The sequence below is a fragment of the Dendrobates tinctorius genome, unplaced genomic scaffold (assembly GCF_039654945.1).
Source record: "Dendrobates tinctorius isolate UK_male_01 unplaced genomic scaffold, ASM3965494v1 ptg000243l, whole genome shotgun sequence".
Classification (NCBI taxonomy): Eukaryota; Metazoa; Chordata; class Amphibia; order Anura; family Dendrobatidae; genus Dendrobates; species Dendrobates tinctorius.
In genome coordinates this window covers 12556357-12572774 of record NW_027361910.1, presented here as the reverse complement: position 1 = coordinate 12572774, position 16418 = coordinate 12556357, and the positions used below count along the sequence as shown (strand labels likewise).

Sequence of the window (16418 nt, the reverse complement as noted above, 5' to 3'; positions counted from 1 at the left end):
GCCCCATGTCCAGAGCTCTTTGTAGGAATTCTAGGATTTGATTTATCAGAGCTAATTGTCCAGCTACTACCCCTGAGTCCTGTAGGAATCTTTTCCAGATTCTAACGTAAATTTTAGTTGTAAATCACTTTTCTGCTTCTAAGTAGTGTATTAACCAAGTCTGGGGAGAACCCTTTATCTTTTAGCAGTGACCATTCAAAATCCATGCAGTCAGATGTAGGCCAGCCACCTGAGGATGGTAAACTGGGCCCTAGGATAGGAGATCCGGGATGTCTGGTAGGACCCACGGGTTGGACACAGACATGGTCCTGAGGCATGAGAACCATGCCCTCCTGGGCCAAAACGGAGCGATTACTATAATCCTCGCCCTGTCTTTTCTTATTTTCCTCATCACCAGGGGCAGTAGAGACAGGGGAGGGAAGGCGTATGCTAGCCTGAAGTCCCACTTTATCAGAAATGCATCTACCACCAGAGGGTCCTGAGATTTAGTGAGCAAAATTGCCTTCCTTTTCTGTTCTACCTGGTGGCAAAGAGATCCACCTCTGGATAAATTATTTCTCTCTAGCCACCATTCCAGGGACTCCCTAATATTCTGGCATAAAGTTAGCTGGCCCTCCAGGTAACCCCCCCCCCCCCCCAAGAACTCTCTGATGTAATAAAACTTTAGTTTTATTGTATGGAACCGGACCCACCAGACCGCGGGATTACAGGATGAGCCAAGAGCCCAAGAGAGACATGGCTTTCCTGAGGGACATGGAGGGGTTATTGGAAGCATTCAGAACCTGATAGCGTAGGCGAACTAACTTTTCAGGAGGTAGACAGCCTTCCTGACTCTCTGAATCAAAGATTGGACCTAAGAATTGCTGAATTCTCATGGGCCGCAGACGGGATTTTTTGATGTTCAGCAGCCAGCCTAACTGCTCAAAGGCAGACATTGCTTTTTGTAATTGCTCCAATGTTCCGCTGTTTTGCCTAAATAACGAAGTCATCAAGGTAGGGGACCACCAAAATGTCTGATTCTCGTAGATGGGCCATAACCTCGGCAAACACCTTGGTGAATACCCAGGGGGGCGACTGCAATGACAAAGGGAAGGGCAACATATTGGAAGTGCTTAACTGACCCCTCTAAATGAACCACCACTCTAAGGCCATGTGCACACGCTGCAGATTCACCTGCGGATTTTTCTCTGCGGATCTGCAGGTGAAACCGCAGGTAAAATGACCTGGACAATGGAATAGGTGGCAAACTGCAGCAGAATCCGCAGAAAGAATTGACATGTCAATTCTTTCTGTGGATTGAAACCCACAGCTTTTCCACAGTGAAAAAACCGCAGCATGTGCACAGCGGATTGTAAATCCCATAGACTTACATTGTACTGTACACTGTCTGGAGAACTGCTGCAGATCCGCAGAGGCCAAATCCGCAGCAGAATCCACATCGTGTGCACATACCCTAAGGAATCGCTGATGAGCTGCATGAATGGGTATATGGTAGGAGGAGTCTTTGAAAATTGCTTTATGGTGGTGTTAAATTAAAACAGCAATTTTATTGTGGAATTGATTTTTTTCCTCATCTTGAACGGGCGTATGACCAGAAACTCTGAGGGCTTTAAGATTGATTATAGTTCTGAAGGAGCCATCTAGCTTATGGACTAGGAACAGAGGAGAAACCTCTGCCCCTTTCCGCCTCCAGCACCTCTGTCAGGACCCTTTTGTGGCATAGGTCAAGAATTTCAGCCTCTAGGGCAGCCTGCTCTAATAGGGACGATCTGAGTGGGGTGATCATAAACCTGTTTTTTTTGGGGGTGGGGACAGGAAAATTCTAGCCGCAGTCCTGAGGCTATCAACCTCAGAATCCAGTTGCTACTGGAAATCAGGGACCAGGCCGGGTAGAAGGCAGCTAGCCTACCTCCTACCGAAGCAACTAGTCATTGGGGTGGCTTCTTGGCCTCACGAGATGATCCTTCCTGGCGCTCCCCTCCTCCAAACATAAATCCTGTACCTTTCCTTTTTTCATCCCATCTGCCTTGATCTCTGGACAACCTTCTGCAAGAATATATTTCCCTGGTGAAGGGACGTCTATAAGAAGGGGGTCGGCAGACTGGGGAATTTTTTTTATCATCCCCGGCTTTTTCCAAAAGTTCGTCCAGCACTGGACCAAGAAGATATTCTACCTCACACGGAATAGTGCAGACAGATCTGGCCTGGATGTCCCCCAGCCAACACATCAACCATAGAGCCCTTCGAGCTGCATTTGATAATCCTGTGGCCCTGGCCGCCATCCTTGCCGAATCATCGGCTGAAAAGGCTGCTGCATTTTGTATAAAATCACCAGGGTCTTCCTGATGGATGCTCTCGAGGCCTCATCTTTCTGCTGAGATTCAAGCTGGTCCAGCCAGACCATCATGGATCTGGCTGTGCAGGTAGTGGCTACTGCTGGTCTTAAGGCACCAGCTGACATCTCCCATGCCCCTTTCAGAAATGAATCTGCTTTCTTATCCAGCGGATCTTTTAAGGAGGCCATGTCATCAAATGGTATGGAGGATTTCTTGGAGGTTTTGGCTACCACTGTGTGAAGCTTAGGGGGATTTGTCCCATCTGTTTACCAATGGGTGTCGTCACTTGAAGGCCGGTGGTAAGGTGCCCCTTTTTTCAGGCTTCTTCCATTCTCTATCAGGCTCTGGACCTTGTTATTCAGTGGAAAGGCCTTGCGCTTCCTTGGACCTAGGCCGCCGAACATCAGATCCTGCGCTGAGAGTTCCGGTTTTGTGTCCGCTACCCCCATGGTGGACCTTACTGCTTTGACTAGCCTGTCCATCTGGTCCAGGGAGAAAACAGCCAGCTGAAGTCTTCATCTGAAGAAGCAGAGGGCTCTGAGGAATCCAAACCCAAAAAACTTGCTTTGCTCCTCCTAGAAGATTCCCCTTGTGACAGGGACTTTAGGGAGTTTCACTTCTGTCCTAATTATTTCCCTCAGGCTTGCAGTAAAGTCAGGGGTTTCTTCCGCTACCTGTATAAACAGGGGAGCGTGTAAGGTACTGCAAGTCTAACCATGGACTACCGCTCCCTTTTTTAACCCTACCATCTGTCACACGCACAGCTGACACAACTTTAGGGTAGGCGTCTGGCAAGGGACTACAGAGGGCACATTCCCTGTTTGTTTACCAGAGCACTTCTTCCCTGTGGAAAAACAAACACTGCATCAGGGTACTTTCATGATGATCTCTTACCCAAGCAGTAGAAGCGTGTACCGGATCACGGAGGGAGGCAGCTGAATCCTTCAGCCTGGAGGAACTTTTGAGGCTCTAACCACTCGCCCTTCCTTGACTTTTCAGCTGGGAGCTCCTGCTGGTCTATAGGAGCTTCTGCCGTATCCATCGCTGCAATGGGCCAGAAGAACCCCAGCCCTTTTTATAATGAGCCTCCCCTGGAAATCTGGGTCAGCAGGGTTCTGGCCAGGGGCACATCCTGCCTGGGACCCTCCCCATTTCACCTCCGCCCTGCGCTCTGGCCCCCCTCCTGCTACACCCGATCCAGTACAGCAGCGCTCCAGTGGCACAAAAAAGAAATCCGGCCAGCACCAGACTTCTGGTCTCGGTGTTCCTGGCCCCGCCCCCTCCGCTCAAATGAGCCCACGTGAGGGGCAGCTGGCACGGCGCCCCCAGCCCAATGTGCCCCAGTTCGCTGCCACGCAACACCGTCCCGGGCCCCAATGCAGGACCGGGACCACAAAGACCGGGCACTGGGAGGATGCACAAGGAAGGGCCTGGGGGAATACTCACCTACTGACATCAGCACTCTGGAGACGGCTGTCTTCCGGACCCTGCTCCACTGCCGTGAAGACCTGCCCACCTCCACCGTGGCGCTTCCAGGGACCCCACACTGACCAAGGTAGGAGACCCCCCTCGCTACCTGGGTCGGTTAGCCAGCCTGGGGATTCCTGATGATCCATGACGGGACGATCTGTAGGGAACCCTGTCCTCCAGGAACAGGAAACCAACTGATGCGTGGGAGAGGTGCTGCCCTTTTGTATGTGTAGGTTTCCTGTTGCTGAAGGGCAGACACTCTCAGGTGGTGCTGTCATGGAAGATCAAATAAAACCTGATGTTTTCATTAAGGCTGTGGGGACATTGAATTTAAAGCCCATATCCATTTAGTTTCTTTCTGTGCCAACGTTTGGTTGATATTAACCCCCATGTTTAGGGGGAGCAAGTGTCTATATCTCTCACCCTTAGCGCTGATGGATCAGTTTTAAAAAAATATTTCACGTTTTAATATAGTCTTAAGGGACGTGTTCCCGTATTCTGACTTAGAGTTGATGAATGGTTAAGCCAACGTATATTTTGGGTAAGGGGTATACTGCATAGTAAATTACTGCTTTGGAATAAAAATTTTTGTATTCCCTTGTTCCCATATAAATTGTTGAATGTGCTCACCTGGTCTACGTTAGGACAGGCAACACAGTGTCCAGTGTTTCTCTGCCATCATGCTCAAACATTGATCTATTTGTTAAAACTGAGGGAGTTTAAAAGGATCCCACATAACATATCAAAATGGATATATGAACTATGCATAAAGGAAAAGTCTACAAAAGCTTAAAAGACCTACTGGACAGAATCAAGCCTGCTGATAAAGGGGGTAATAGGAGCAACAATTACCCTGATAAGACCTACTACATTTGTTAGCTTCCATGACCCCTCACTAACACATCACTATATACAGGGTGGGCCATGCATATGGATACACCTAAATTAAGTGGGAATGGTTGGCGATATACTAATGTGATACAAACAGGAAGTTGATATGGGAGGGGGAAAACATTTCAAGATGGGTGGTGACCATTGTGGATGCAACTTTGCAAGTGGCCCACCCAGGTGTATCCATATAAATGGCCCACCCGGTACAATGGCCACAGACTGGGTGTCTACCTCCCTGCTCCACTTCCCCTGCTGCAGCATCATGTGACCGGTGGCGGAGGGCAAGAGGGGTGAAGCATGCTTTTTATGCAAGCGCACACCTGCTCCCATTGGCTCAGGCTTTCTTTTTTTTTTTTTTTCTTAAACATCCCCCTCCTTGTGGTTTACACCACCCCCTGACAAAGGCAAATGCTGAAACGAGTGTCGGGGTGGACGCATCCAGGGACAGCCAGTGTCTGTACATACAGGTAGTGTAGCGTTACATGCTTATCTTTAACTTGGCATTTTATATGGGGCTTATATACACACACCACTTGGTGATCCTATAGACAGAGTAGCACATATAACTTATTTATGATACCCACTATACAGTCATATGTAAAAGTTTGGGCACCCCTATTAATGTTAACCTTTTTTCTTTATAACAATTTTGGTTTTTGCAACAGCTATTTCAGTTTCATATATCTAATAACTGATGGACTCAGTTATATTTCTGGATTCAAATGAGGTTTATTGTACTAACAGTAAGTGTGCAATCTGCATTTAAACAAAATTTGACCGGTGCAAAAGTATGGGCACCCTTATCATTTTCTTGATTTGAACACTCCTAACTACTTTTTACTGACTTCCTGAAGTACTAAATTGGTTTTGTAACCTCATTGAGCTTTGAACTTCATAGCCAGGTGAATCAAATCATGAGAAAAGATATTTAAGGTGGCCACTTGCAAGTAGTTCTCCTATTTGATTCTCCTATGAAGAGTGGCATCATGGGCTCCTCAAAACAACTCTCAAATGATCTGAAAACAAAGATTATTCAACATAGCTTTTCAGGGGAAGGATACAAAAAGTTGACTCAGAGATTTAACCTGTCAGTTTCCACTGTGAGGAACATAGTAAGGAAATGGAAGAACACAGGTACAGTTCTTGTTAAACCCAGAAGTGGCAGGCCAAGAAAAATATCAGAAAGGCAGAGAAGAATGGTGAGAACAGTCAAGGACAATCCACAGACCACCTCCAAAGACCTGCAGCATCATCTTGCTGCAGATGCTGTCACTGTGCATCGGTCAACAATTCAGCGCACTTTGCACAAGGAGAAGCTGTATGGGAGAGTGATGCAAAAGAAGCCGTTTCTGCAAGCACGCCACAAACAGTCGCCTGAGGTATGCAAAAGCACATTTGGACAAGCCAGTTACATTTTGGAAGAAGGTCCTGTGGACTGATGAAACAAAGATTGAGTTGTTTGGTCATACAAAAAGGCGTTATGCATGGAGGCTAAAAACACAGCATTCCAAGAAAAACACTTGCTACCCACAGTAAAATTTGGTGGAGGTACCATCATGCTTTTGGGCTGTGTGGCCAATGCCGGCACCGGGAATCTTGTTAAAGTTGAGGGTCGCATGGATTCAACTCAGTATCAGCAGATTCTTGACAATAATGTGCAAGAATCAGTGATGAAGTTGAAGTTACGCAGGGGATGGATATTTCAGCAAGACAATGATCCAAAACACTGCTCCAAATCTACTCAGGCATTCATGCAGAGGAACAATTACAATGTTCTGGAATGGCCATCCCAGTCCCCAGACCTGAATATCATTGAACATCTGTGGGATGATTTGAAGCGGGCTGTCCATGCTCAGCGACCATCAAACTTAACTGAACTGGAATTGTTTTGTAAACAGGAATGGTAACAAATACCTTCATCCAGGTTCCAGGAACTCATTAATAGCTACAGGAAGAGACTAGAGGCTGTAATTTTTGCAAAAGGAGTATCTGCGAAATATTAATGTCACTTTTATGTTGAGGTGCCCATACTTTCGCACCGGTCAAATTTTGTTAAAATGCAGATTGCACATTTTCTGTTGGCACAATAAACCTCATTTGAATCCAGAAATATAACTGAGTCCATCAGTTATTAGATATATGAAACTGAAATAGCTGTTGCAAAAACCAAAATTGTTATAAAGAAAAAAAGGTTAACATTAATAGGGGTGCCCAAACTTTTACATATGACTGTATGCACATGACCATCCTACTTACCCGTGTCATAACATACATTTATGACACTAGCCCTATGCATACTTTGTGGACAGCATTTGCCTACTGCCAAGTACAGGCCCACCTCACATTTGCCATAATTGCTAGTCCGGGTCTGTTTGTACATGATGTAACCCATGTACCTGGCTTTGCATAAAGCCTCAAAGATCACTTGTGTGACTACAAGATTGCAGAGCTTTTACTGTATGGGAGGGAGCAAAGACTTTTTTTCACCCTGAGACACATGGGTGATTGCATTGGGCACATAAAAATGCAAACCAAGTGCTCTGCGCCACATACAGTGAAGAGGACAGAATTAGCCAGTCCCTAGGGGCACACAGGATTTACAGTCTCAGTATTTCATGTCCATGTACAGGGGCCAATAAGCAAACTTCAAACTGCTGTTCTTTCTGGCAATTTTTTTTCTGCAATTGTTGAATGTTTTTCCCAGCAATATGCGCTCCTGAAGGATGATGATGGAACTTGATATTTAGGTTCAAGGATGATTTTTATTTTTGATTAAAAATAGAATACAACCGGTTTCGACTGCTAAGAGTCTTCCTCAGGTATAATGTCAAGAATATAAACGGATCTGTCTGAACACATTTTATAGCAGATCTCCCTGCATGTGGTTTTGGGTGGGGGCTGAAAGGTCTGTTTTTCAGACACACCCAGATACTCAGATATGCAGGATTTTGCACTCTGAGGAATTAAACAAAACCCATAAACCAAATAAATATGTTACACAAAAAGTTTCACACAAAAAAATTTTCACATAAAAAAACAATTAAAAAATATATATATAAAAATATTCCAAACTTTTCACACTAAATTTTTTTTTTTTTTTTTCCCCTTTTTCTAAAAACACTATAAATAATATTATGTGTAAAATTTCTTTAAAATGTTATTAAACATACTGAGGTGTGATTTGATACAAAAATATAAAATCCTACAAACATGTACATTATAGCAAAATTTAATACTTTTATTAGGAAGAGTATCATATGCCCTCTATAACATCATTTAATCCATGTATAATGTACCCAGACGGAAGATCCAATATGATTCTTTCCGGTTTAGCTTTTGTATCCTATTAGTACAATTCTCAGGTATTTGCTCCAGCGGAGTCACAGAAATATTGAATGTTTTATTATGCTTCAAAGATAAGTGCCGGGATAAACCCTGCTTTAAAAAACCATTTTTAGTATTGTGTCTGTGGCCATTCATACGGGATCGTAAGGACTGAATGGTCTGACCCACATATTGCAGCCCACAGGCACAGGTGATAGCATATATAACAAAATCACTATCACACGTTAATTTTTGCGTGATTGCTATGGTTTCACCCGTACTATACGGCGTAATGTATTGAGCCATATGACTGATAATTTCACATGTACAACATTTTCGGGAACCACATCGATAGATACCCAGTTTGAAAGCATCAGTTTCATTTATCCTAATTTTTTCTTTATACATTCCCGTTCCTTATCTTTGGTCATTTCTGAGATTACTAGAGGCAATTATACCCTTCACCGTTTGGCCCCTACGAAAGGTAATATTGGGTCGATCTGGTAAAAGTTTTTTCGAAAAAGTATCCTTTTTCAACAAGTACCAATATTTGTTTAAAATATTTCTTATCTCTGTATTACTACGATTAAAAGCAGTAATAAAATTGTACTGCCACCCATCTTTTTTCTTTCCTTATTCCTAGTTTTGTTTTTATTAATTATCTGCTCAGGTTTTTCTCCTCCTCCTTTAGTTTTTCCCTCTTCCACTTCCTTGTTTTTATTGTTCTCTCTCGATAAACACTCCTGCTGAGTTCTTTCTAGATTAGTTCTGTATGCTTCCATGACTAATCGTTTTGAATATTTCTTATCCGTAAACCTAGCAATGAGAATTTTCCACATAATCTTCCTTATTTGTATTGTTTCTCCTAATTCTACGCAATTGTCTATAAGGAATGCTTTGCTTCCATTTTTGATGGTGTACACTTCGATAATCGAGGTAACCATTTGTGTCAGTTTTCTTGAAATATGTTTTCGTGCAGATTTTTTTATTTTTATGGTATATTTCTAGATCAAGAAAATGTATTTTTTCCTTATTAACCTCTGCAGAAAAAGTAATACCCCATTCATTCCTGTTTAATGCCACAATAAATTCTTGAGCTTCAACTTCAGTGCCTTTATAAAATACAATTAAATTGTCAATAAAACGACGATAATATAGTATGTTGTTACAGTAGGGTTGCTGACACAGGGGCGATGAGGACTCGAAGCACCCCATGAAAAGATTTGCGAAACTTGGAGCTACCCGAGTCCCCATTGCGGTGCCAAGCCACTGTATATACAATTGCCCCTGGAAGGTAAAAAGGTTATGTTCTAATATGAATTTTAAACCCCTTATTAAAAATTGTCTCTGTTGTTCTGGCATATCTACTATCCCATTCAAGTAATGTGAAACTGAATTAATTCCCAATATATGATCAATATTGGAGTAAAGGGCATGTACATCTAAAGTTATAAACATGTACTTTTCTTCCCAAACGAAATTTTCGCATTCTTTTATTAATTGACTGGAGTCTAGGAGAAAAGAAGGTAATTTTCTGACTAGATCCTGTAAGTACAGGTCGATATAATGCGACAGCTGGCTGGTTAATGATCCGATACCCAAAATGATCGGTCTTCCGGGAGGTTTCGCAGGATTTTTATGCACCTTGGGCAGGTGATAAAAGAGGGCTGTATTCGGATTTTTGTTAGTCAGGAAACGTTTTTCCCTTTTATTTAGAATGTTTTGGTTAAAGGCAGTGTCTATCAACCTATGGTATTCTTCAATATGTTTCTTGGAAGGATCAGCATCTAATTTTGTGTAGTATTTTGCATCCGATAGTATACTATATGTTTCCTCCAAATAGTCATCTCGGTCCTGAATGACAATACCTCCTCCTTTATCTGCCTCTCTAATTACAATTTTATCATTGTCCTTTAGTTTAAGGCTTCTTTTTCTTCCTTTGAAATGTTAGTTTTTTGAAAGGGTCCTTTATGCCTTATTGGTCCATTTCTTATTAAGCTTGTAGTTTGTTTTCCCTTTTCGTATAGTTTTACCCCCAGTTTTATTTAATTCCCGAAATTCCTCGGATACTAAAGCATAAAAAAGTATCCAAATGGCTACCTCGATGGTGGGTGGGGTTAAAAGTGGATTTGGGACAAACATTTTTATGTATACTTTAGCTGAGTTGTATGGTATCCACTTTTACTTCATCCTTGTCTTTGCACCCTGCTGTTCGATCCATAATAGCAAAGTGTCTAATAAGTGTTAATTTGCGGACATACAGTGGGGCAAAAAAGTATTTAGTCAGTCAGCAATAGTGCAAGTTCCACCACTTAAAAAGATGAGAGCCGTCTGTAATTTACATCATAGGTAGACCTCAACTATGGGAGACAAACTGAGAAAAAAAAAAAAATCCAGAAAATCACATTGTCTGTTTTTTTTTTTTTCATTTTATTTGCATATTATGGTGGAAAATAAGTATTTGGTCAGAAACAAAATTTCATCTCAATACTTTGTGATATATCCTTTGTTGGCAATGACAGAGGTCAAACGTTTTCTGTAAGTCTTCACAAGGTTGCCACACACTGTTGTTGGTCTGTTGGCCCATTCCTCCATGCAGATCTCCTCTAGAGCAGTGATGTTTTTGGCTTTTCGCTTGGCAACATGGACTTTCAACTCCCTCCAAAGGTTTTCTATAGGGTTGAGATCTGGAGACTGGCTAGGCCACTCCAGGACCTTGAAATGCTTCTTACGAAGCCACTCCTTCGTTGCCCTGGCCGTGTGCTTTGGATCATTGTCATGTTGAAAGACCCAGCCACGTTTCATCTTCAATGCCCTTGCTGATGGAAGGAGGTTTACACTCAAAATCTCACGATACATGGCCCCATTCATTCTTTCATGTACCCGGATCAGTCGTCCTGGCCCCTTTGCAGAGAAACAGCCCCAAAGCATGATGTTTCCACCACCATGCTTTACAGAAGGTATGGTGTTTGATGGATGCAACTCAGTATTCTTTTTCCTCCAAACAGTTCCAGTTTGGTTTCATCAGACCATAGGACATTCTCCCAAAACTCCTCTGGATCATCCAAATGCTCTCTAGCAAACTTCAGACGGGCCCGGACATGTACAGGCTTAAGCAGTGGGACACGTCTGGCACTGCAGGATCTGAGTCCATGGTGGCGTAGTGTGTTACTTATGGTAGGCCTTGTTACATTGGTCCCAGCTCTGTGCAGTTCATTCACTAGGTCCCCCCGCGTGGTTCTGAGATTTTTGCTCACCGTTCTTGTGATCATTCTGACCCCACGGGGTGGGATTTTGCGTGGAGCACCAGATCGAGGGAGATTATCAGTGGTCTTGTATGTCTTCCATTTTCTAATTATTGCTCCCACAGTTGATTTCTTCACTCCAAGTTGGTTGGCTATTGCAGATTCAGTCTTCCCAGCCTGGTGCAGGGCTACAATTTTGTTTCTGGTGTCCTTTGACAGCTCTTTGGTCTTCACCATAGTGGAGTTTGGAGTCAGACTGTTTGAGGGTGTGCACAGGTGTCTTTTTATACTGATAACAAGTTTAAACAGGTGCCATTACTACAGGTAATGAGTGGAGGAAAGAGGAGACTCTTAAAGAAGAAGTTACAGGTCTGTGAGAGCCAGAAATCTTGATTGCTTGTTTCTGACCAAATACTTATTTTCCACCATAATATGGAAATAAAATGGGAAAAAAAAAAAAAAAAAAAAAAAAACCCAGACAATGTGATTTTCTGGATTTTTTTTTCTCAGTTTGTCTCCCATAGTTGAGGTCTACCTATGATGTAAATTACAGACGCCGCTCATCTTTAAGTGGTGGAACTTGCACTGTTGCTGACTGACTAAATACTTTTTTGCCCCACTGTATTTATTTAGATCTAGAAATAAATCAAAAGGCCTGGCTCCCTGTGTAGGCCAGAAACCCAGACCTTTAGATAAAATTTCTTCTTCAGCCTTAGAAAGTTGATATTTTGATAAATTGAATAATTTTATTGTGCCATTTCCTGTATTCTGTTCAGTAATATTCTTTTATATCCCTCCCTCTTTTGGAAACACTAGTTTTTTTCTTTTCTCCCTCCTCTAGAACCTCTGGTCCTCCTTTTCTTTTTGAGGCTGACAACAGTGTTGGGGGAAAATACTTTGTAATCAGATTCTTCTTTTGTACCTGTATTGGGGATGCTACCAACGAGTCGGTCTCCAGACTGGGTAAAAATACCTCCGTGGGTGGTAGTGTTGTTCTTGGTACAATCTCTAAAAAAAATTTTGGAATTTGCTGGAGAAGGAGATGGTGCTTGCACTACTGTGGTGTAAAGATTAGGTGATTCAGTGGTGTCATGTATTGTAAAAATACTAGGACACAGTTCAGATATATGATTCTGAGATTGTATTGTTTCCTGTAGTTTTGTATTAGATTCTACTGGATTGGGGGGGGGGAAAAAAAAAAAAAAAAAAAAAAAAAAAAAAAAAGAAGAGAAGAGTGAATTGTTGGATTCCTCTTCTTCCCTAATGGATAAATCCCCCTCAGAAATATATAGACTAGTCTCCTCACTAGCTGCCCCATAAGTTCCTTTGTTATGCATCAGTAAAGGAATCACACCCAGAGTGGAAGATATGACAATAGTTTTCTGCTTAGCTGGTTCCCAACTTTTGTTTTTATTCATGCTATTTTTAATAATAGTTTTTGGAATAGCCCCTGCTTCTGAATCCGTAAGGGTTCTTCGGGGTTTAAATGAACCCTCCGTGAGAGCAAAATTAGCCTTGGAATTGTAAAAGGTACGTAAACCATTAACTAATTCATTTTGTTTTTTCAAAAACCTATTATCCACCCCTGATGCGGTTGCTAATGAGTTAACCTGACCAGGGGTTTTTGTTTTTGTGGAAACTTCATTGTTTTTATTTCCTCTCCACCCCGACTGTGGTCTCTCTGGATGTTTTTTTGCCCTTTTTTTTTAGATCAAAAAAATCTCTGCGGATCTTTTGGGTCTTCACCTGTGCCTGTGGGCTGCAATATGTGGGTCGGACCACTCAGTCCTTACGATCCCTTATGAATGGCCACAGAATACTAAAAATGGTTTTTTTAAAACAGAGTTTATCCCGGCACTTATTGAAGAATGGAGGAAAGAGGAATGGAGTGATCCAGGGATTGGATCTACATGCAGTATCTCAAGACACCAAATAGGTGAGTGTATTCACACCGAGTATATACCTTTGACAATTAACTACTACTTAGAAGCTTGCGCTTCCCATTTTTCTCCCTATAATCCCCTCTATTTTCTGCAATTGTGAAATTCTGGGGAAAATAAAAAAGCCAAATACAAATAAAAATAGGTTTTATTTTCTTAAGACAAAACACTTTAAAAATACACCATTTCAAAAAGGCACAATCATTCATTCAGGTATATACAGAAGTCTATGTAATGAAATAGCCATTATCAGTTTACATTAATTTGTGCAAATAGAGGAAAAAAAAAAAAAACGGAAAATACAGCAGATCTATTAACCAACAATCCCAATCCTGAGCAGATATCGAATCATGATCACTGGTTCATACATGCACATAACTGGAAATCGACTGAACACCTCATTTGTAATATTCAACTCCATAATCGTGGGAACGTAGCCTTAATGTAAAGCTTCCATGATAAGACGTAGCGGCATATCCTCGCCGAGTTCAAAGCGCTGTGCTCTAATCATGCAGGCAAGTCCACCTGTTTGCTGAACCATGCAGATTTATTGTATCCAATACATTCTACTGTGAATATTCTGTTGGAGACCAGGGTCTCCACTGCAGATTACCATGCGGCAGCTCGTGAAAAATGCTGAGTGTGCATGTTTCACTGGACACTTTGCAAGAGCGGCAACATAGCATTTCTGAAGGCTGCTGTAGAATCCAAGACAACCACAGCAAGCTTCCCCTTTGCACAAACATGGCTTAGATGGGTGGCGATTGCTGCACTGAAGCGGTGGTTCTTCCCATAACTTGCAGGTGACATATCACTGCTGTCCTGCCCTTTATATAAAGGCACAATTGTATAATATGACAGTTTTAGAGACATTCTACCACGCATGCTGTATTTGCCACTGGCAAGTGCCAAACCCTTAGTAGGATGGAGCAATGCTTCCTAGGCTTGGCACACTTAACTTGTTTTACCTGGACAACCCCTTATCAACCATCAATGGAATAGGTGATATGTTTCCAATTGTGGAGGTCCCACACACTTGCAGATTGGGGTAATTTTAATCCCAGTCAGAGTGGCATGGCAGGTGGACACCCCCCCCACTGCAGGTCCCCATTCATTCCCCATGGGCTGTCAAAGCCAAGTGTGACACTTAGCAGTCCCCTAGGTAATGAATGGTGCAGTGGTCGAGCACGTGCGTCACTGCCCCATTCTAGAGAGTATAATGCTGTGTGCACACGCTGCGGATTTAGGTGCAGATTCATCCACGCGTATTTTGTAAAATCCACAGGTCAAAATACCTGCGGATTGCTCTGCGGTTTTGCATCTCCTCAATAGAGGAGATGGCAAACCGCAGCAGAATCTGCAGATAAACCACGCAGAAAATTCTGCACCATCTGCATTGTGGTTTTTGATTCCAATAGGGAATCATGGTACTGTACACCGCAGCAAAATCCACAGCGTGTGCACACAGCCTAAGAGCCCAATTCTGCTGATTAGTACAGATCCCAACAGTCAGACAAATCACCTATCCAGTAATAGGTCCCATGATAAAAGGCTTGTTCAGAAAAAAAAAAAAAAATTTATATATATATATATATATATATATATATATATATACACACACACACATACGCAGTTTAAAAAGTGTACTTGTTTTGGCCTTATCTGCAGACTTTGCAAGAGCCATTAAACAAAGACAAATCATGGCATAAGCGAAGGGTAACAAGGCATACACCACAGCTTCATTGTGAAAGTCAGGGAGACCAGGCCTCCGGGTGGGACACGAGACCCGAGAGGTAACTAGCAAAGATATAGGAACCTGACGCTTCAGGTAGAGCGCAGAACATGGTGGGGATATCTTGGGATGTGAATCGGCTGAGGAGGCTCCCGAATTGCTTTACTTCATGTGAGACAGAGCTGAAGTTACAATTCTTGTGATCTTTGGCATGATTTAGAGCCATTTCTATTCCACAGAAGGTAGTTTTTTTTATTTGGGGGGAGGTGCCATTTATAAGTCAATACTGCATAGAAGCTACATATGAAGCGTGATCACAAGGCAGATAATACAGGGTCTGCCATTTCTGCAGAACCAGCGCCAATCTTGTTCATGGTAAAGTCTGGGCTTGCAGGTTACACCATTCTTAGAAAAAGAATGACTAGCCTTTAAGAGGCTGTCCATGGTTAGAATAGAGTATAGTTTTAAAACACATCTTAAATGAACCTATAAATACCCAACACATTTGGTTACAGTCTTCCCCACAGGAGGTAAACCTTGCCCCATAACATTTGGAGAGTACCAGCTTTACACAGTTGTACTGAGCAGTGTGCACAGAATATGGGGACCCAACACCAATTGTTAGGAAGCAGTTCTAAGAAATAGAGGAAGACAGCTTTACAGACCAACAGCTCAACCTTACGGTATCTGGTATTGTGGCCCAGCCTCATTCAAGCGAGTAAATCTTAGCTGCATTACCACATACAACCCACGGCACAGAGTGGCACCATTTATGGAAGAAAGCAAACCAATATTTAAGTCTCATTCACCTCTTAACCATAGACACTTGTAACTTTGTGACAGTCTAAGAACATAATAAAAAGGAGCTTTACAGGATCATAATGTGCACACCAATACACCCATTGTGGTTAGCATCAGATCAACACCATTTAACTTTTCCATTACACTGAGACATTATCGGGTCTATGAGTAGGCCACTAAGAAAGCATCAAACTAGGCATGTAAATGTCAATGCAACGACTGTGCAGCTACCTGCAGGAGTGCCAACATTATCAGCATCATTGAGGCCAAGATCGGTCCTGCAGAATACGAGTAGTGCAAAGTAAGCAGACTTCTCAGAAGAGCACTTGAGTTGTGTACATTGCAGATGGGCATCATGTTAGAATACGTGGGCACTGGTCACAGCGGACCTGTCCATACAACAAGTGCCCCACTACAGCTCCATGGATTCTTGCTAGAGTTTTCCACTCGCTCTAGTCTGTCTGGTCTGTTGGCGCTCATATTTCACAGAAATTATAAGAAAAATCAGGAGGGTTACAGCCTGGATGGCAGCCAGTAGGAAGAAATAATAGTTCAAATGACATTTATTGATGTTCCCTGCAGGAAAGAAGATTAGATTTTATTAAGGGTGTTCAATAATATCAAAACGCAATGGCAATCAAGGAACACTACACTGTTGATATGAAGATCTACCAGGCTT

The 16418-nt window shown here is 42.5% G+C and overlaps 1 protein-coding gene across 1 annotated transcript in view; it reads right to left on the bottom strand.

Annotated features, from left to right (window-relative positions):
* Nucleotides 1–13336: 13336 nt before the first annotated feature.
* SLC15A4 (solute carrier family 15 member 4) overlaps nt 13337–16418 on the bottom strand; it is a 31424-nt gene continuing 28342 nt past the window's right edge. Inside the window, exon 8 of the mRNA XM_073557083.1 lies at nt 13337–16315. Coding sequence (XP_073413184.1) covers nt 16173–16315 — 143 coding nt within the window. The 3' untranslated portion in view covers nt 13337–16172. The remainder of the gene's footprint in view (nt 16316–16418) is intronic.